General features: G+C 40.7%; 1 protein-coding gene across 2 annotated transcripts in view; it reads left to right on the top strand.

Annotated features, from left to right (window-relative positions):
- LOC149456878 (1-phosphatidylinositol 4,5-bisphosphate phosphodiesterase eta-2-like) overlaps positions 1–21,499 on the top strand; it is a 225,061-nt gene that overhangs the window by 32,532 nt on the left and 171,030 nt on the right. For both annotated transcript variants that reach the window (XM_089684347.1, XM_089684346.1), the window contains exons 2-4: positions 9,282–9,452; positions 17,417–17,510; positions 19,622–19,825. In XM_089684347.1, coding sequence (XP_089540473.1) covers positions 9,282–9,452; positions 17,417–17,510; positions 19,622–19,825 — 469 coding nt within the window. The remainder of the gene's footprint in view (positions 1–9,281; positions 9,453–17,416; positions 17,511–19,621; positions 19,826–21,499) is intronic.

The raw sequence follows: 21,499 nt of genomic DNA, 5'->3' as shown, positions 1-21,499 counted from the left end.
ATAGCCTCATTTACATAACAACATGCATAAACATTACTAATTGGTTGATTTGACACTTTTGTAGTCCTTTAAAAAAAAAAAAGTGCCAAGCTGCAATTCTTTTTTAGCTTGCAGTTCACACCAGATATTCTTAATGGTCATTTGTATAGATATATTTTGAAGAATTTTAAAAGAATTTTAAAGAATGCACATTTTGAAAGGTATAAAAATGTTTTTAGTTAGGGAATTTAAATATTGCATATGAATATTTCATATTTCTTTCAGCTGCTAGTAGGTGGTGCTGTTGAGTCATTTATCTACCTCTTTTGATTCATTTTAGAACTTTGCTGTGAAAAAAACTATAATTGGACTAATTATTGGAAAATTATAATTCAGCACTTTCAGCTGCATAGTTTAGAGAAGGAACAACCATCACTTGATTGCATGGCTCAAAATGAAGTATTAACTAGCAAGAAAGTCAATATGTGAGCATATGGTGCGTGCTGTGTTTTTTTGTCTATTGCGGCTTCTGACAAGAAGTCAGCAGACTGGTGGTGGATATGGCCAAATCACTGTATTTTTCAACTGTATGTGTTATCCACCTGGCTGTGCTCTGTGGCAGAGCTGTATATATGTCAGGAATTGACAGCCAGGAAAACAAATCTTTTGGCAGGTAGAGAAGGTCATATACAGGTATTATGTATTTAGTGAATGGCATGCATTTTACCTTTAACCACTCTCCCATACACTGTATGTATCTGCGTATTTAGCCACTAGCCTGGAGTTCAGCTTTAGGCTTGGGCAAACCTCTGCTACTAAAAGAGAAACTCCCACCAAAAATTGGTGGCAAGTTAGAGCTTCCCAGCAAGGGCATACAAATATAACTAACATTCTAACATGTCCTAACTCTCTATCTATAAAAGTAAATATTTAAACCCTCAAAAGATGGTTCAGTGCCAGATGCACTTTTAAATTTAGAGTTCAGGGTTACCTTTTTATACATGCATTAAATATAAATTATTTTCATATTCAGTAGCCTGTACCTTCACCACAGGACATTTGAGTGCTTTTGGTATTGCTTATTTTGTAATATTTCAGAAAATGTTTCCAAGACCCTTGTAATTTAGAAATGAGCCAAGTTCAATTAATGTCAACACCTAAATTTGAGTGCACTTGCCTCTTCCTTGTCCAGGACTACCTTCACATTGTGAGTGAACTGTGACCCAGCTCCTGCCAACAATGTCCCTGTATTTCTTGCAGTGGTCTGGCAGCATGCTGGGTAATTTGGCTTCCACTCCCACGACTTGGCACTATTCCTTTAAGTAAAATATAATTTTTCTACAGTTTTCTTTGATGCATATGTGAATGCAGTCAGCCTAAAGTATGTACGTTAATGTCTTAAAAACCTTATTTCTATGCACAGTTTGTACATAAATAAACATGGGAAAGAGAAGTAAATCTCAGATTTACACACACACCTACCTGAATCAGTTAAATGACTAAGAAACATGCCCTTCTTCTAGTAGGCTGTTTTTTTTTGTTTTTTTTTGTTCTTTAGATCAAATGAGAAGGGCAAAGCTAGTGCTGGGCTTTCTTCTTCAACAACTTATTATACAGTGCAATGTTTCTCAACCTTTTTTCACTTAAGGCACCCTTTCCAATTCACAAACTCACGGCACCCCATTCTAAAACAACGTTTACATGACACAGCAGCATCCACACATGTAGGACACCCAACATTACAGGTGATTTATTCTTACCTTTGCACACTGCCACTGACTAGTATTCCAACATTCCTCTTCTCCCACTCTCCGCTGAAGAGACCCCAGTGTTAATGGAAAGGGGCATACAAGTATGCAGGCACCTGAAATCCTCCTTATTCTCCAACTACATCCTCGGTTGTTACGATGCCAGTCACTGGCCCTCACAATGCCCAAGGTTGTAATGCTGCACAATAAAAACCTGTGGTTTGTGTAACAAAATGGTAGGGCTGGTCCACTTGCTGGCTTGTTGACAATTTTTGGGCAATTTGTAGGCATTTTGCTAAGGTACCCTGATTAATAGACTGGTCTAAAGTATAAAAGCTTTCTGTGTTCACATGCTTTTTGTAAAATAAGGATTGCATTCAAATAAGTATAATAAAATATCAGTGTAAAAACTGTATAAACTTAGAAAAGATAAAATTGACCAAAAATCATTATAATTTCTCTTTAGGTTTTACTCTGTTTTCCACATCATCTGCCAGGGTTGTACAAAAATGTTTTTAGCTTTTGTTTTAGATTGACCGTTACATTGCATGCTTTTTAATCTTTTTAGCTTTGAAGAAGGCTATTTATTAGCAAGTGTGTTACTGTAATTATTATGAAGGTGTGGAATAATGTTATGTTTACTGCTAGGTAGAATGAAACAGTGGTTCTAATCAATGCTGATAACATGACCTAAGGGTGATCCAAAATGTCTGTACTGGCTGTGTTTAGATCAATGTAGCAAGACACAGATAAAGCAATAATAATAATCTGATTATCTGCACAGAATAAACTGTTCCAGTGTGTTTTTCATACTTATTTTTAGAATGGAAAAAATAGGAAATATGGTGATTTTTCTTTAGATGCAGTTGTTTGCTACCTTCTTGCCAACTTGTCCCTTACTAATTACTTTGTTTAGACTCAATAACATATGTCACTGCTTAGGTATGATTACATATCAATGTTCGGTGAAAGCAATATTGTATTTTAAGTTAAAATGTGTTAAAGCGTATGTCAAAACAAAAAAACAATATGTGTGTGTGTATAAATGTGTTTGTGTGTGTGTATGTGTGTGTATGTATGTATATATATATATATATATATATAATTATTATACAGTATTTATATAGCGCCAAAAAGTTTGCTCAGCGCTGTACAATATAGTGGGGGACAGTATATGAGACAATAGAGTAACAAAACAATACACAAGGGGTTCGAGGGCCCTGCTCTTTCAAGCTTACAATCTAGGAGGGAGGGGATAGTGGTACAGGAGGAAGTGGCTGTGGGGGAATGGAGTGGTAGGAGGAGTGGAGGAGATCGGCTGTTAGGTGAGGGTGGGGTAGGCTTTTCTGAAAAGATGGGTTTTCAGGGTGCGCCTAAAAGTGAGGAGGGTAGGTGACAGTCTGATGGATTGGGGTAGTGAGTTCCAGAGGATGGGGGAAGTCGTGGAGAAGTCCTGTAGTCAGGAAAAGGGAGGAAGAGACCAGGGAGCTTGAAAGTAGGAGGTCTTGTGAGGAGCGAAGAGTATGGGTTGGGTGGTATTTGGATATCAGGTCAGTGAGGTAGTTTGGGGCAGTGTTATGAATAGCTTTGTACGTCAATGTTAGAAGTTTGAATTTTATGCGTTGGGCAATCGGAAGCCAATGGAGGGAATGACAGAGGGGGGTGGCAGATGCGGAGCAGTTGGTAAAGTGGATGAGTCTGGGCACTGAGTTCAGGATAGACTGAAGCAGGGATAGTCTGTAATGAGGTAGGCCGGTGAGGAGGGAGTTGCAGTAGTCGAGTCATGAGATAATAAGGGAGTGAACGAGTTGTTTAGTAGTGTCTGGGGTTAGGGATGTACGTATTTTGGAGATGTTGCGGAGGTGGAGCCTGCATGAATTTGCCAGCGTTTGGACATGGGGTAGGAAGGACAGATTTGAGTCTAGAGTGACCCCTTGGACTTTGGCTTGCGGGGTGGGACTGATGGTGGCATTATTGGTCGTGATGGACAGCATGGGGGGGCGCGGGCTGGGGGAAAACAAGGAGCTCGGTTTAGGAAAGGTTTAATTTGAGGAAGTGGAGTGACCTCCAGTCTGATATGTCGTTCAGTAGGCAGGTGATTCGGGCGGAAACTGAATGGGTGAGGCGAGGGGTAGAGAGGTAGATTTGCGTGTTGTTGGCATAGAGGTGGTAGTTGAAGCCGTGGGAGTGTATCAGCTGGCCAAGGGAGGAGGTGTAGATGGAGAAGAGAAGGGGCCTGAGGACAGAGCCTTGGGGGACCCCAACAGAGAGGGGGAGAGAGGGGGAGGTGGCAGCGTTATAGGTAACACTGAAGGAGAGCTGGGATAAATAGGAGGAGAGCCAGGAGAGAGCGGAGTTTCTGATGCCAAGGGAGTACAGTTTATTAAGGAGGAGGGGGTGGTCAACTGTGTCGAAGGCCGCGGAGAGGTCTAGGAGTAGGAGGACTGAGTAGTGGCCATTAGCTTTGGCGGTTAGCAGGTCGTTGGTGATTTTGAGTAGGGCGGTTTCGGTGGAGTGTAGGGGACGGAAGCCAGACTGTAGGGGATCAAGGAAGTTGTTGTCATTGAGGTGGGAGCTTAGGCGATTATAGACTAAGCGCTCGAGGAGTTTGGATGTAAATGGCAGCAGGGAGGTGGGTCTAAGATTGTTCAGGTCGGTGGGGTCCAGGGAGGGTTTTTTGAGTATGGGAGTGATGTGCGCGTGCTTTGGGTGGAGGGGAATGCGCCAGTAGAGAGGGAGAGATTAAAGCTGTGGGTGAGGGAGCATGGGATGGAGGAGGAGGGTGACCGGAGGAGTTGTGTGGGGGACAGGATCGAGGGGGTCAGTGGTTTCCCATGTTTTATAAATGTAAAACCTAAGTTTAGTTTAAAAAAAAAAAACAGCAGAAGTGAAAACACTTACTATCAATGCAAAGTGTTCCTTGTGCTGCAGGCGCCTGCATTACTTGAAATTTTCCTACTCCGATTTCTCCCCACTCCTGCCACTGTAATATTCCGGTGCATTGGGGATTAATAGAGCCAACAGAACTTTCTTATACATTCATCAAGACAAGAGTGCCAACTATGCCCTCTCTTTCCATCCACCTCCTCCATAGGTGCTGTACTATAGCTTCTATGAATGATAAACAATCTATGAATGGAAGATGGGCAGATGAATGAAAGGTCCAGCTCCTCCACTCATAGATGATTTTTCATTGATAGAAGTTATAGTACATCTTCTATGAATGAAGGAGGTAGCCAGAAACAGAGGACATAGTTGTGCACTCTTGATGAGTGCAAATGACAAGTTAATCAGCTATATTAACCCCTGCCCCACCGATAGGTTAAGGACCAAAAGCGGTAGTTTTTAATTAAAGCAGGCAACAGTGTATATTTGTTGCTGAATTCCTCTCATCCCTTCTTCCTTATCTTCATAAACGTTCCTTGTGTACAGGAAGTTATCAGCTCACAAGAATCTGTCAAAATAAACAGATATTTTTTGCATAAAAGATATAACAAAAACTTCCAGTGGTATTTTAACAAACAAAAAGGGAGCAAATAAAAGATGCTCATTGTTAGGGTTTAGATGCACTTTAAGGAATCCTTCCTTTTCTTCACGAGGACCTGCTCTTTGAGAAGGTCAAAACCAGAGTACAAAATGCAAAGTTCCATGATGCAGTAAGTAGGAGATAACATTTAGTAACCAGAAACCGGCGCTCAAATCTCTCTTGCTGCACTCAAAATGGAATCCTGCACTTGCTGAGGTGCCGCCCTTGGTAGATCGGGGAATCTTGATACTAGCAGAAAAGAACAAATCTGGGCGCACTTTCCACGTGCATTAACATGGTAATATGAAATTTATTTAAAAATAGAAAAACAAGCCAAAAAGGTCATAAAAACAGAGACAAGAAGTCAAAGGATGCCAGTTGTGGACAGCATTGGTCCTCGAGTAAAGTGCTAACGTGTTTCGGGAGTCGAACGCCCTTCCTCCTTCCTTCCATCTATTGCTCTGAGGAAGGGCGTTCGACTCCCGAAACGCATTAGCACTTTACCCGAAGACCCATGCTGTCCATGACTACATCCTTTGACTTCTTGTCTCTGTTTTTATGATCTTTGTGGCTTGTGAGTATATTTTTGTATTTTTAAATAAATTTCACATTATCACAGTAATGCACGAGCAGAAGAGTGTGCCCTCTTTTGTTCTTTTCTGCGAGGAGATATCATTTACCTTTTCCCTTTATTGCTGGACTCCCAGCATAATGCAGTCAAGGGGTTGGCACAGACACCTAGGAGCTTGTCCATGGAAAATATTCTAACAACAAAATGTTCTTCTTGGCCAGGGGTGGCTAACCTGTGGCTCTCCAACTGTTGTGGAACTACATTTCCCATGAGGCATTGCAAAGATGTGAAGTTACTGACTTGCAGAGGCATGATGGAGAGCCTGCAGCAGCTGGAGAGCCGCAGGTTGGCCACCCCTGTTCTTGACCATAACAATGAGAATCCTCATTACCTTGTAGAAATATCTGATTGGTTGTTATGGGCAATTATTTTTGCCAGCACACTTTTCATATATAAGCCCTAATGTGTAAAGAAGAACTGATAATTTGAATATTTTTCATTACCTTCATGGTTTGACCTTCAGCTTAAAGTGTATGTATACCCAAAACATAATTTGGACACATCAATAAGATACCTAGAGCACCTGACAAGTTTTCATTGCTCTTTGTATCCCTGTTTGGGGAAATTTACTATTTCTGTTTATGCTGGTGATCATTGTCACGGAGACAGCCATGAGTAATGTAAATGTAGCTGTTCTCACCAGAACAAGAGGTGAAGGTAAATATTCCAATGGAGCCATTTGTTCAAGGGCTAACTGTCTAGGAGGAAAATTCACATCTTTTTATTGAGATTTCTTCTAGCTTCCTATTGCATCTCCAAAACAGTTATTGTCGTTAATCTCCCCAATGGGACACAGGCAACACAAAAAAAAAAAATCACTGTCAAGCCTAATAACTCTTTCCTACTGTATCCAAAATTAAAATAAAAACATAACTGTACACTTTCATGTTCTAGTATCTGTTTTTCACTCTGCTTTTAGAAGGGCACCGTCTTTTAATAGGGCATGACATAGAGGTTATATACATGTTTCTATGATTTCTATAATTGGGCTTAAATATTTAAGTATTATTTTTAGGTATATAAGGATATTGTGTTTCAATAATTTTCTTAGGGCTTAATTTCTCAAGCTAAGTTGTAAATACAAGTGAATGAGCCAAAGCAGTCACTTGTCCCTTATCAGTGGGTTATATATGAGGTTTTAATTAGAGACTGTGTGCCTGAAAGAGAAACGCTTGTGTTTTGCTATCTTTTGCTAACCCAGAGTACTCTGGGAGTCATTTATTATATAATAAGACCCAGTTCACACCAATGCGGTACGGGAAATGCTGTGAATCCTGTGCGTTTCCCACACCGCATTGCAATTGCATCACATTCATGCGATCTGGTGTGGGCATCAATGATTAATGACATCCCGAAACAGATCAGAAAACACGATGCAATTGACAGAAATCGCATTGCATGGGCGAGAAAACCCATGTGATGTGATTGAAAGAAAAGAGTCCTGCACCTTTTTGGTGCGAATGTGATGTGATTTGAGCCATACAAAGTGTCAGAAGTAAATGATGCTAAAATCAGAGGTCAGCAGTGACGTTGAGTAGTAAGAGTGCTGTAGCTCTGGTTCTCCTCTTCTATGATCCAGTATGTGGGACTAAATTACAGCCAATCGCTGTCCTGCTATGGTCCTCCACCCAGGGGTTTATCTACTGCGAGGCAAAGAAGGCATTTGCCTAGGGTGGCATCTTTCAGGGTACACATAGGTGTGAGAGGTCTTCAGGGCAGCTCAGCGGCTCCTGAGTTGATTTTCCTGGAGCTCCACTGGCTCCCCTGAGCTAGACAACTGTTACATCCAAGCTCCATCTCCCCTGAGGATGTCCAGCTCCGCTGCAGTCCTTGCACAGTGATCTGTTTAGTGTGGCAGCTCTGATTCCCATTGTATAATCCACCCCCTCCTCATCCATAAGTAATGGATTGAATGGGAGTATTAGCAGAGGGGGGTGTACAAGGTGTATTTGACTGTCAGCACTGAAGGGCTTTACAAGTTATATGTGACTCACACTCAGTGTGGACACTCACATACACCTTGTACACCCCCCCCCCCCACATGCTCACACACTCACAAATAATTTGTAAAGCCCCCCAGTGTCCACAGTCACATACACCTTGTACACCCCCCACTGCTCATACTCGCATATAAAGCTTATAAAGCTCCCCAGTGCGGACACTTGCATACACCTTATATAACCCCCCCCATTGCACTGAGGGGTATATAAGGTGTATGTGAGTGTCGACATTTGGGGGCTTTATAAGTTTTATATGTGAGTCTGAGCAGTGGGGGGTGTACAAGGTGTATGTGACTGTCGACACTGGGGGGCTTTACAAGTTATTTGTGAGTGGCACTGCTGGGGGTGTACAAAGTGCATAGGAGTGTGGGCACTGGGGGGGGGTTTACGAGATGTATGTTAGTATAGGACAGGGGTGGACGGACCATTTATAAACTCGGGCACTGCCCGAGGGCCCGGGGTCAGTAGGGGGCCCCATGAGATGCCCCTGGTACCTTTTTCATAGACTTTTTTGAGTTTGGGCAAGGACACAGGGGCCTCATGATCCCCTATTGCCTGGGGGCCCCATGAGTTGTCAGTCCACCCCTGGTATAGGCACTGAGAAGGGGGGATGTACAAGGTGTATGTGAGTGGGCACTGGATGGGGAAGCAGGGATGTACAAGGTGTATAAAAGTGTAAGGGATGGGGGTGCAAGATGTCTGTGAATGGGCACTGGGGGATATACAAAGGGAGTGTAGGCACTGGGGGAGGGATGTACAAGGTGCGTGTGTTTGTGGGCACTTTAGGGCCAGGGATTTAACAAAGTGCATTTGACTATGGGGACACTGGGGAGGTCAATGTACAAGGTGTATGTAAATGTGGTCATGGGGGGGGGAATACACGCACAATACACAATGTATATGTGAATGAGGGCATAGTTGTACAAGTTAAATGTGAGTATGGGCACTAGGGGCATGTACAAGGTGTACATGAGAGCAGGCTGTGGGTATGTGGGGGCAGAGGATGTGCTTTGGTACTTGTTACAAGTCGTGCGACAAATGTAGATGGAGGGGGGTGATATTAGTCTCGCCTAGGGCAGCACAAAACCAAAATACACCACTGCCTCCACCCGATGTGCTGGCCTGCAGCATCTGCCCCCTCCCCAGCATAAACAAACAATTGGAACGTAAAACTGATGAAGCTACCTGTGACAAAGTGCAGCAGTGGTGGGGACACAGAAGGGGGAACTGAAGGAATTGAGGGGACAGTGGGCCCCACCCGTCTTGGGGCTCGTGTGCCCGACACACATGGCTCTAATGATGGCTACACCACTGTTTGTACAATAGTGTGTGTATTTCTGTATATATGTGTGTATTTCTGTATATGTGTGTGTGATATCTCTTCATTTCTCTCTTAGGAGGCAGATACAGATGACAACCAAGGAACCCTCGGCTTTGATGAGTTCTGTGCATTCTATAAGATGATGTCCACGAGGAGGGATCTATACCTGCTTCTGATTACTTACAGTAACCACAAGGACCATCTGGATTCTGATGATCTGAAGCGCTTCCTCGAAACTGAGCAAAAGGTTAAACTCCATGTTTTATGTATATGGCCAATCTAAAACTTTGAATCAGATCACACATTTTACAATCGGTGCAATATCAGTTTTAGCAACAACTGTGTAACAGTGTAATGGCCTCCTAAAGTAATTTATTTCTATCCAGTGAGTTAGGCCCTCATTAGATGCTAATAAATGTAAGGAGATTGTGCAATCAGATTTTAATGTTTGTGACCAGCTTTAAAGACCAAGACATCCCATAACATAATCCAAAATAAAATGATGGTATGTGCTGTTAGGGATTATGGTCCTGGTTCCTGAACATTACAGTTCTTAAAGTGTTACTAAACCCAGGACCCTGCATTCACTATATGTGGTCCCCACTGTACACACAACATGTAAGTACAAATAGTTTAGTAAATATAAACTTCTAAATACCTTTTCTCATCAGCAATTAGAGCAGTCTTGTGATTTCTGACAGTATCCAGCAGAGCACATGTTAAAGCTTGTAGGATGAGTTTTCATTCTGCTCTAGGAGGATGCAGAGCCCCTGACCTCTGTCTGGACAGTACTGATTGGCCCTGTGCTGATCACATGCACTCTCCCAAGGAAAACAAAACCTCTCTAGCAATACACAGCAGACACTGAGCATGTGCAGAATGTCTCCACACGATATATCTTATCAGTAGATAAAATGGGGACACTGGAAAAAGGGGAGGATCAGAGAATTGAGAATCAAAGAGCGTTTTTAAGCAATGCAGAGGACTAATCCCTGCATTCACTATATCTGGGCTCCCACAGTACACACAACATGGAAGTGCAATTATTTTAGTAAATATACACTGCTAAATACCTTTTCTCATCAGCAGTTAGAGCAGTCTTGTGACTTCAGCAGAGCACTGGTTAAAGTTTGTAGGATGAGTTTTCTTTCTGCTCTAGGAGGATGTGAAAGCCTTGACCCTCCGTCTGGACAGTGCTGATTGGCCCTGTGCTGATCACATTCACTCTCCAAAGAAAAAAAAAAAAAAACCTCTCTAGCAATACACACCAAATTGAGCATGTGCATGTGACTACAGATTCAGTCTGTATCAGGTGGTCATTTCAACAAGAGGAGGGGCAGAGAAGAAAGGATCAATCAGCTTTTTTACACAATGCACAGGATTAACCCCTTAGGTTCCACAATGAGTATAACAAGCATGCCTTACTGCATATACAGACTGATTTTACAATAGTGGGTTTAGTAACACTTTAAGTAATTGTATTAGATCCCTCTAAAGAGCTCTATGTAACTTTTTTTTAGATGAGACCACTGTAATTTTAAGGATATGTTTACCTGTATTAGAAAAATGAATATCACTTTTCCTAACAGGAAGGAATATGTTTTTATCAACATAAGAAATTGAATTCTATTACTTGACATAATAACCTGAATTCTATCACAGAGGCCGTTAGATTTTTTTTCGTTGGAGGACTGTAATTGCCTTTTTCCTTTCTCTCTGTAATTCACCAGAGCTAACGTTCTCAACACATCCTGTTTTATTGAAGTTGACATTTCATGTTGGGAAATTGAAAATGTATTTTTGGTATAGATGGTTAAGATGCTTATTACAACACAAGTCTTGTTACTATAATATTTATGTGCAGAATTAAAAAGAAAAAATTTTTCTGTAAACACCTAAGAGTTGCTTCATTATCGGTGTTAATTTCGTGGCTGAAAATATTTGAATTGATAAACACTATTTTAGTCGACTAAAATACGACTAAAACAATTCAGATGATTAAAATATGACTAGTAATAAAAAGAGCAAATGTTGGCACTTTTCTTCTTATTAAAATACGACTAAAACTTAACTTGGCATTTTAGTAAAAAGACTAAAACTAAAGTAAAATTTGACATCAAAATTAACATTGGTTATACCTCACAAAGGCTAAAATCTGTGTCTCTAGTGCATTTTCAAACCTTAACTCCTTAACGCTGACGCCTCATGGCCCTTGAAGAGGTTTCTGATTCCGGGCGGGCGGGCTGTATGATCATGTGACCACCATGATTCTCTATCAGAGCGGTCACATGACCGGAAAGCTTCTGAACGCAAATAGCAATCGGGGGCTTTCCATTAGGGGCTGGTAACTGAGCCTTCGGGAGTGCGCAGGGTGCATGCTCTCTGCACAGGTATGTTTACATTTGGGAATGCAAATATGCGGCCTAGAGACCTCAAGGCCCACCCAGCAAGAATCCACATATTTGCGTAGTCTCAGCATGTACAGTTTAACCACTAGCCTACAGGGCACTTATACCCCCTTCCTGCCCAGGCCAATTGTCAGCTTTCAGACCTGTCGCACTTTGATAATTGCGCAACACTGTACCCATATTAAATTTTTAGCCTTTTTTTGAGACTGATAGAGCTTTCTTTTGGTGGTATTCAATCACCTTTTTTTTTTTATTTTTGTGCTAAACAACCGGAAAACAACTGAAAATTTTGAAAAAAAAAAGTTTTTCCTTTTGTTTTTGTTATACAATTTTATAAATAAGTGATTTTTCTTCTTCACTGATTTGCCTAATGAGACTGTAGTGATGGGCACTGGTAGGCTGCACTGATGGGCACCGATAGGTGGCACTGATGGGCACCGATGAGGAGGCACTGATAGGCTGCACTGATGGGCACCGATAGGTGGCACTGATGGGCACCGATGAGGAGGCACTGGTAGGCTGTACTGATGGGCACCGATAGGTGGCACTGATGGGCACCGATGAGGAGGCACTGGTAGGTGGCACTGATGGGCATTGACAGGCATCACTGATGTGCATGAAAGGCAGCACTCATATATGGCACTGTTAGGTGGCACTGACTGGCACTGTTAGGCAGCACTGATGAGCATTGATAGGTGGCACTGATTGGCAGCACTGATAGGTGACACTGAAAGGCAGCTCAGATTGGCACTGATGGGCACTGGCAGGTGGCATTGATGGACTCTGACGGGTGGCATTGCTGGGGCTACACTGATCATCAGGGCACACTTATCATCAGTGCCCTGATGATCAGTGTACATGTCCCCTCTGAGGAATGCCGATTACCGGCTCTCCTCTCCTCTTGAGCTGTCAACGTGACAGCTCATGAGGAGAGATATGCAGAAAACTGGCATTTCTCTATTTACATGCGATCAGCTGTGATTGGACACAGCTGATCACATGACCGAGCTGACATCGACTGTTTCCGTTGATCGGTGATCCGCTGTGTCTGAGGGACACAGCACACCACCAATCGCTGCGCTGCGCGCTTCCAGACACTGGGAGGACGTTAGAGTGGGAGGACGTCGTATGACGTCCTCCCAGAATGAGTGAACCGCCTTGCGCCCATCATTACCTTATATGGCGGGCGGGAGGCGGTTAATACCATAAATAAATAACCTGTCATTAGATTTTTACCCCAGGGGTATATAATGAGTAAAGTACATAAGCGTACCTTTTTTTTTTTTTTCCCTGCAAGGTTCTCTTAAAGCCATGACATGGGATACAGCCTATGTGCCCCAGGGCCTTTTGAGTTTCTTCCAATCCTGTTTGCAATGCAGTGCCCTAATTTGTTTCATAGTTAAAAATCACCTGTGCAGCTCCCGGGGTCTGCATGCCACTTATATTAACAGTGTCTATGCTTGATGAGTATACTTGAGATAAATTTAGTGGACTTTTTGAACTTGGCACAGATTCAGTATTTAGTGGATAGCATTAACGGCTCACTGATTTATTTTGCTTGTTACCTGGATTGCTCTCTACATTACAAACATTGTTTTTATGACATTTATATTCAGGAGATCATTTTAAATTGTATTTCAAACCAAAGCACAGCTTTAAAATGCAAGAAGGAAAAAGTAATTAGACTCATTCAAAAAAAGCATTACAGCAACATTTTTGGAAAAGGAACAGCATGATTTGATGTGCTGATTTTCACACATGCATTTCAATCTGGAATGGCAGCACTAAAGATTTCCCACAATTCAACTGGAAAGGAGAAAGTCATTTATCATTAGGGAAATCTATTGAAAAAAGGAGGAAGGGAACCAAGCAGGATGACACTGTAGATGATTGGGTTTGAGATTTGGGAGATGGCTATAGACAACACTCCCTTAATCAAAGTAATTGAAGCATGTCAATCTTTGCAGAACGATGTTGCAGAAGGGAATCATTAAACTTTTTTTTTTTGTAAGCAGATCTGGCTGCTGTTAACTTGTAGGATATTACACTTAGAGTTGGTTACTGATTATACTATGAATATTACTGTATTTATATATGTAAATCAGGGATATTTCAGCATAAAGTTGCATTTTTTTGTGCTCAAACTGGTGATGAAAATTTAGATTTTTGTTATTTTGATGTCTGATAAAATATGGTTTCAGTTTTGCGTGGCCAATGGTAAATTAAATTGGAACCCTGTGCAATTGTTTTTGTTTTGTTTTTTGGAGTGGTGTAGAAGCTGCTAAGGTATACTCTGGGGTTGATTTTCAAATTAGGGAAAAGGCTAAATTTGTCCTGAATCTTGCAGATTAGATTCTGAAAAGTTGGAAATGAACGTCTATGATGTATGAGCACACAGAATTTACTGCAAACCGTGCACTAGAAGCTGTCCAATGTGAATAAATATATGCACATATCATTACAGCATTGGCTTTCTAAAGTCAGCAGTTAGCTATTCAATAAACCAAAATGACATAGAAAATTCACAAACAATTGTGGGGGACTTTTAGTAATTTAAAAGCTTTTTCCTGAAAAATCTGAAGCAGACCCTTATCCAGGCATGCAGGCCAGGGGGTCAGGAAGGAGAGGGCAATGGAGAAAGCTTCCTCTCCCATTTCAAAGCATCCTTTTCCTATTGCTGAGAGACAGGGGCTTCTTCTCCAATTCTAAAAATGTCGGCAACAGGTTAATACAAAAATCTTCTTTATTGCATAAAGGAGTGCAAATATTCCATTGCAAACTTACTCAAACATGTTTGTCTACAAGCAGACTGAAAAATGTTAACGCAAGTTTGTCATGGAATATTTTTACTCCTTTATGCAATAAAGAAGATTTTTGTAGTCACCTGTTGCCGACGTTGTTGGAATTGGACTTGTGCTTATAAGCAAATGGAGTCGGGCATGGTGAGCCTATATGCTTTAAGCCTAATTCATTTGACAGGTAGTAGCAATCCACTTCTGTTTGGATTTGCAAATGGGCTTCTTCTCCACCTTCGTGTTCCCCAAGGAGGTGGGGGGTAATAGGAATGGAGTTATGGTGGAAACTGGAAGCCATTTTTATAGTAAGGGGGTGACCATAGATCTATTCCCTCCCAGGGAAATGTGTACAGGGGTACAGTACCCTCCTGTTTGCAGGCTCTGAGACCCTGGAGCTAAAATAATTTTCTGGATGCTTCAACTTGCCTAGATTCAACACTATCTGATAAATCAGTTTAGGATGAAATGACTTTTTAGCAGCATCGACAAGGTTTCATCATTTTTATAAGCTGAGAAAAGTTCAGCTCCAAGAGATTACTAGTACATTAAAGAATTGGTCTACCCAAAACTGACATTTTAAGTGGAATTTGGTAGGTTGAACCAGTCTCTGGCTTGCGTACTCCTGCAGTGAGATCTCTCTTACATAATTCGGAATTCTCTTCCTGTCCAACCAGGAGTTTTGCATGTTCAGCAGAACCTCTATGTCCTCCATAATATACAATAAGAAAACCAACAAAGAAGGTGGGAAATCCACATGATGCCTCATTAGATATCTGACTTGTAGAGCCCCTGAAAAATGGAAGAAATTGTCAGGTGATTCAACTCTCCATCATTTACCAAAAACTGAAATCTAAGTTTAGGATAGGTGGACCTTTCGTAAAATAAGCAGAAATGTATTCCTGCGCTTAATGCTTAAAAGGAAAATATATAATATGATAATATATATATTTATCCAACATCAGAAAAAAATATATGTATTCAATAAAGTTCACTAAAGTGAAAATAAAGAAATCTTTTGATTGAAAGTGTCACAACCAAGTGTAAATCCCAGAAGAAAACCAGTGTTTTATATCTAGGCCAACAGTGTCCATACACATCTTACCAGATTAATAAGATCTCAAACAAACAAGATCATAAGAGTTCAGATGACAGACCACCATACACCACAAGATGAGAATTTCAATCAGTGAGGCTTTAACACCGACATCACATTCAACTATATGGCTCCACAGCAATGCTTCTTGCACCACTCCTCATAAACATCCAGTGTAGCAAACAATTCAAATAATAGAGGAAGAACAGAATCTCACAGTGCAACCAGTAAAAACTGAATAAAATTTATTACACTATTGCACTCACGTGAAATGGATAGGTAAATCGCATATACAAAATCAAAGATGGTGCCACCGGAACTTCTGCTGGCCTGCACAACAGAGTCACAGGCTGTAAACTCCGCCCAGTCTGGTAAGAAGTGTTTGAACATTGGTGGCGTGGATATCCTTGAAACACTGAAGACCTTCCTTAATCTACGGAACCTGTAAATATGGGCCTACATGCTCATCACTCTGTCAAGAGTCTCTAGTAAACAGATCCTCGAAACATAGAAAAGTGATGGCAGAAAAAAGACAGAGTGGTCTGTTAAGTCTGTCTGTTTTTTTTTTTGTTTTGTTTTTATATAGGTTTTGTATTTTTTTTTTTTTTTTTTCATTAACCACTTTATATACATGAGCCGGACGGGAGCAGTGCAGGAGCGGGTGGCTGTTTATAAACGTCCTTCCCGATCCCTGCCTGTGCACGCTCCCCCGGAGCGCGCGGCACCGTGACACGGTGCCTGCTCTGTCCGGAGGATACAGCAGAACACTGATCGCTGTACGGGACCTCTGTGTGAGGTCCCGATCATGTGATCACTGATTGGCCAATCAGTGATCACATGAATAGTAGTAAGCAAGATGTCACTTCTGACATCATTGCTTACTATGTGTGACATCTGTGAATGATCACCGAGGTCACATGGCACAAGGCTATTCACAACAGCCTTGTTCCATGTGAAAAGCTGTGACCAATCACAGCTCACACAGTATTTCTCAATGGCTGCAAGAATGCAGCCAGAGAGAAGGAGAAATGATTGCTTTTACACCCATAAAGCCTGTAAAAGCAATCGGTGTAAGACAAAAAAATAAATATTCATCACCCCCCACAAGTAGTACAGTGTCACTATTTATTTTACATCTTTTATGACTGCATATTAGCGCTGTACTTTATTTTATTTATTGCCATTTGAAGGTTTATTGTGGTTACCTTGAGTGTTACAGCTGCTATTTTAGAGCTCTCACTTTATTACTACTTTTAATAGATCTATGATTGTCCCAAGCATGTTTGAAGCCATTTACTGTTGACTGGCTCACTACCTCTGCTGTAAGTGTATTCCAAACATTAACTACCCTTTCAGTAAAATAATACTTTCTAAGATTAGTTTATAAATCAAGGCTTTGTATGTAATCTTGCTGAAAAAAAGCCCAAAATCTAAACATTGAATCCATGCTATTTCTGTAATCCTTTTATCTTTCACTATACATTTTGTTATTTTCTGAGTCTCAGTGCAGTTTAAAAGGTCAGGCAATTTTGACTCCCATATAGTTCAAGCTAAACAGGATAAGTGAATCCTTAATCCCCCAGTACAAGACCCCATGTGACAATCCCACTGGAGTGCTGTCTAAACTGATACCCCACAGGCTTAATACCTTCAAAACAATATGACCTCCAAACTCAGAATTAGGTTCAGCACTTCATCAGCCCCTATGAGCATTTATCAATAAGCTGTAATGTCTGATGTCTGCTATTGAACTTGACACTGAGTGACGGTCCTGGGGATCTTATTGGGCGATTAGCAGCCCTCCAGCATTAGGTTAGAAAATTGGATTGCTGGATCCGATAAAGGGTGATGGTACAGGCTTGTAAAATCAGATTATCCCGTTTGGATTTATCTCTTTCCTTTATTTCTACTGTAGATGACGAATGTAACTAAAGAATACTGCCTGGACATAGTTGCTAAATTTGAACCTTGCCCGGAAAACAAAAAGGAAGGCGTCCTGGGGATTGATGGTATGTAAATAAACATAGTAACCTGTAATACCATTTACACTGTACATGAAACTGGTCCTCTGTGCTTGTTGGACTGAAGAGTACAAGGGACAAAGGATGCTATTCTTCCCTATTGTTTTTAAAGTAATCTACTACAAAAACATAGGAGTAGTGCACCTGTCTACCACAATTCATCACAGGTAGAAGATAAGAGAAGCAGATGCTCAAGACATAATGCTCAATTCACAAAGCTTCAAAGCAAGGATAAGATGTTTATTTTTGAACATGTTAATGTAATTTTCAAATCTCATTGCACACAGCTAAAACTAAATGTACTTTTTTCTTTCTTTTGTAAAATTAATCATTCTGGTGAGCTAGCTTTGTGTATTGAGAATGTAAACGTATTCTGAAAATTAGTGCTCTGTCAGTTAATCTATATCCGCTTAAGCTGGCCATAAACATGAAAGTTGTTTCAGCAATTTCAACCCATTTTGATCCAGCGGAAAACAAAATCCTGAGCGATTTACTTTAAGGAAATGGGATTGACATTGGTATAATCCAACTCAGATGAAACATATGATCAAGGAAATCATCATTGTTTTTTCTGGTTTTGATTAGCTTCTCAATAACCTGTCTTGAAGCTGCCAATTTAAAGTTCAGTTTGTGCGATCACAGGAAGATCGAACTCATGTGTAGCAGATTGTGTCGTTTCAGGAGAACATTATGGATCATATGCCTGATTTCCGGTTGATCAAAATGTGCTTGAAATTGTGTGAAAGTTGCAATATGTATGGCCAGGATTATACAGTTATCTACAGCTGGGAGTCTGCTTTTTATTAAGACCTACAGTCCAATTTAAGGAGCCATACAAGAACCCAAAAAGGACTTTAGCATCTTTATTTCATAGTATAATTTGCAATATTTATCAATATTCATTAAATATATAAAAAGGCCAGCACACAACAGCATGGAGAGCACCAGAAGGCACATTGGGGACTTGAATAAGTTCTTAAGATGCAAGGCCTGGTTCACACCTACAGGTACAACCAAGTACAGATACGTTTCAGTGCTTTTTCGGTGTGTCATGTGTTGGACAGCCCATTCATTTCAATGGGTTGCCCTATGCACGAGAATCGCAGAAAAGAAGTTCTTGACTCTTTTCCAAAAATGCTCCGTACTGAACCACATGACATACAGATGCATGGGGGTGCCATTAACAATCAATGGCACTGCCATGTGTCTGTTTAAGGGCAGCACATTTCTCTGCTTGTCAGGAAAGCGTGCGATTTTGTGCGTGTTCCCAACACACAAAGTTCTGAACTTCGCCTAAGAGAAGTGACCTTGCAATGATGTGGTTCTGGATGTGTACTGCTGGAAGATCAAGGATATAGATAGTTACAAAGAGATGTTACATTGACATATCTTGATAGATAGATATTCCAGTCCTAGTTAGATGTCTCAGCACTAGTGTTGATTTTTTTAAATATATTATTTGATTATTTTTCCTGTATGCAATATTCATCTTTTTCCCTATTCATTGCTTTCCATAGACATGTGACTCAATAAATGAACAATGTAGATTGCAACAGCTCATAGTAACCAATAATATTTCAGTAGGATTACGGTAAAGTGATATGCAGTTGCTATGTTTTACATCACTTTTGACTATGCTTCCCTATGGGATCGTAGATTTTTTGATGAAAATCAACATTTATATTTGTGCACAGCTACTAATGTGTTGTATGTTCCAGCATGAGCTATCCTATGGAGTTCATAATTCTATAAAAATGTCATATATGGATAAAATAGAATTTGTTCCCCACAGCTGTCATTCCAGCAGCTGAGAAGGTGTACGTAATAGAAGCTCAATACACCCTTATACAAGTGAATGGGAGATTGCTCATTTGTATCTAGAAGAGCAATCGCTGCACAACATAACTCCACCATCGATACACAAGGTTATTGGCTGGAGTAAAGCAAGGTTATAAACTTATCAACTCCTATGGAGATTCATCACATTGTCATTTGTGAAAAGTTTCCCCATAAATCATTGGGAGGATTGTTTTGGCATGGACAGCACGCTGATGACAGATATTGAACCAGCGACATGCTTTGTGATTCATTGCTAACAGGTTTCACCAACTACATGCGGAGCCCAGCAGGAGATATCTTCAATCCAGAACATTATCAAGTCAATCAAGACATGACCTTGCCACTCAGCAACTACTTCATTGCATCCTCTCACAATACTTATTTGATGGGAGACCAGCTCATGTCTCAGTCCCGTGTCGACATGTATGCTTGGGTTTTACAAGCCGGGTGTCGCTGTGTGGAAGGTGAGCCATAAGAATTTAAAGCAGACTTTTTCTTAAGGTTTGGCAGTCTAACAGGAATTCATTAGCATTGTTTATTTGAAAAATCAAATTGATAAAAAAAACAATGGAGCGAATTTATCAAAACTGGAGTAGACCACATCTAATGATGATTTAATAAATTCATCAGGGAACTGGGTCTAGAAACAAGAAGAGCCATTCCTCGGGGCCATTGTAAAGTATGAATTGTGAGTTCTATATCATACATAACTGATCTCACACTGTTTGAAAAAAAAAAATGTTGCTTGAGTCTATATCCGCTTTAATTACAGATAATCGGTGAAGTAATTATAGACATGATAATCTGATGTACTAATATGGTTGATGGTCCCATGCTCATGACACATATGTATAGTTTTATTTTTAAATAAAGACTTGCTCTATTCACTTATGGTGGAACTCTACAGAAACATGTTTTGCTTCTTATAGTAGAATTTCTTGCTTTCTTGGTCAGTCCTGTCTGTTTGGGGAAATATCCCTTTAGCTGTGATAGAGACACAACAGGTAGAAAGTGAAGGAAAATCCTGCTTAGAAGGTTGCCAGAATGCATGTTCTCATTGGTAGATTTCCAACTGTTAAACACCATCAGGTACGGGGGAATGTCCATTAACATCAGTTAAGATAAACCTAATAGAACAATAGCTGTATAGCTGTTGGTAGTGTGTCCTACTACCAAAATATTTGTATTAAAGTGGTTCTAAAGGCTTGGTTCTAAGGCTCCCAAGCCACCTCTGTGTGTCTATGGGACACAGAGAGTGTGGCTCAGTCCCCCCCCCCTGCTCCCTCCTCACTGGTTGAGGTTGACCGTAGTGGAAGCCAATGGATCCCACTGTGGTGTCTCAGTTATTGAGGAGAGAGAGACCTGGGAGATTCTCCGCTCTCATGCACAGAGCTAGATCTGTGGAGGGCTGCTGCTGGGGGGAGCTGCACACAAAAGGTTTTTTACCTTCTTGCATAGAATGCATACATGTAAAAAGCATTCACCCTATACAACCACTTTAAGCATTAGTATTGAGCTTTTGTATATACAGTATACACACACTTTTTTTTTTTTTTGTATAGAGTAGGGAAGGATGTATTGTAACAATGTAAAACAAAAGCCCAATGTGTTTTTTTTTTTTTGTTTTATTTTTAAATTTTAGCAAGGAAGGATTATAACCTCTGTCAGTTTTTTTTTCTTTTTTGTCATATGTGTCCACTGTGGGAGATTTCCTTTTACTTCCTGTCCCCTAGCCACAAGGATTTGATGGGCAAAAATACAATTCCTTTCTTTTTTTCAAGTAAAACAGTTCATAGATACTGTATGTATTTCATCCGAATACTTAGATGTTTGTCTGAAGTTCATATCTGTCTCTTAACAAATCTTGGGCAGAGAGGTTGACATATTTTTTGAAACATACTGCATCGCTGCCCAGAATCTCCTTCTGCATATTCTGTTACCGCAGAAAATGAATTTGCCCTCTCACTGCATACATCTCCTAAATTGATAGGAAAATCTTTGCAAGTGTAAGAACCCAGAAATTATAAATCAGAAAGATTCTTCCAAACTTATCAGAGATCTATTAGTCCATGACAGGCCATAAAATTATCTGGAGTCTTCTTCTATGTTACTTCTAGAAAGATATGTTGCTCCTTTAC

Source organism: Staurois parvus, unplaced genomic scaffold, assembly GCF_062004578.1.
Source record: "Staurois parvus isolate SC_StPar_1 unplaced genomic scaffold, SC_StPar_1.0 ptg000346l, whole genome shotgun sequence".
NCBI classification, from domain to species: Eukaryota; Metazoa; Chordata; class Amphibia; order Anura; family Ranidae; genus Staurois; species Staurois parvus.
This window is presented reverse-complemented; position numbering and strand designations above follow the sequence as displayed.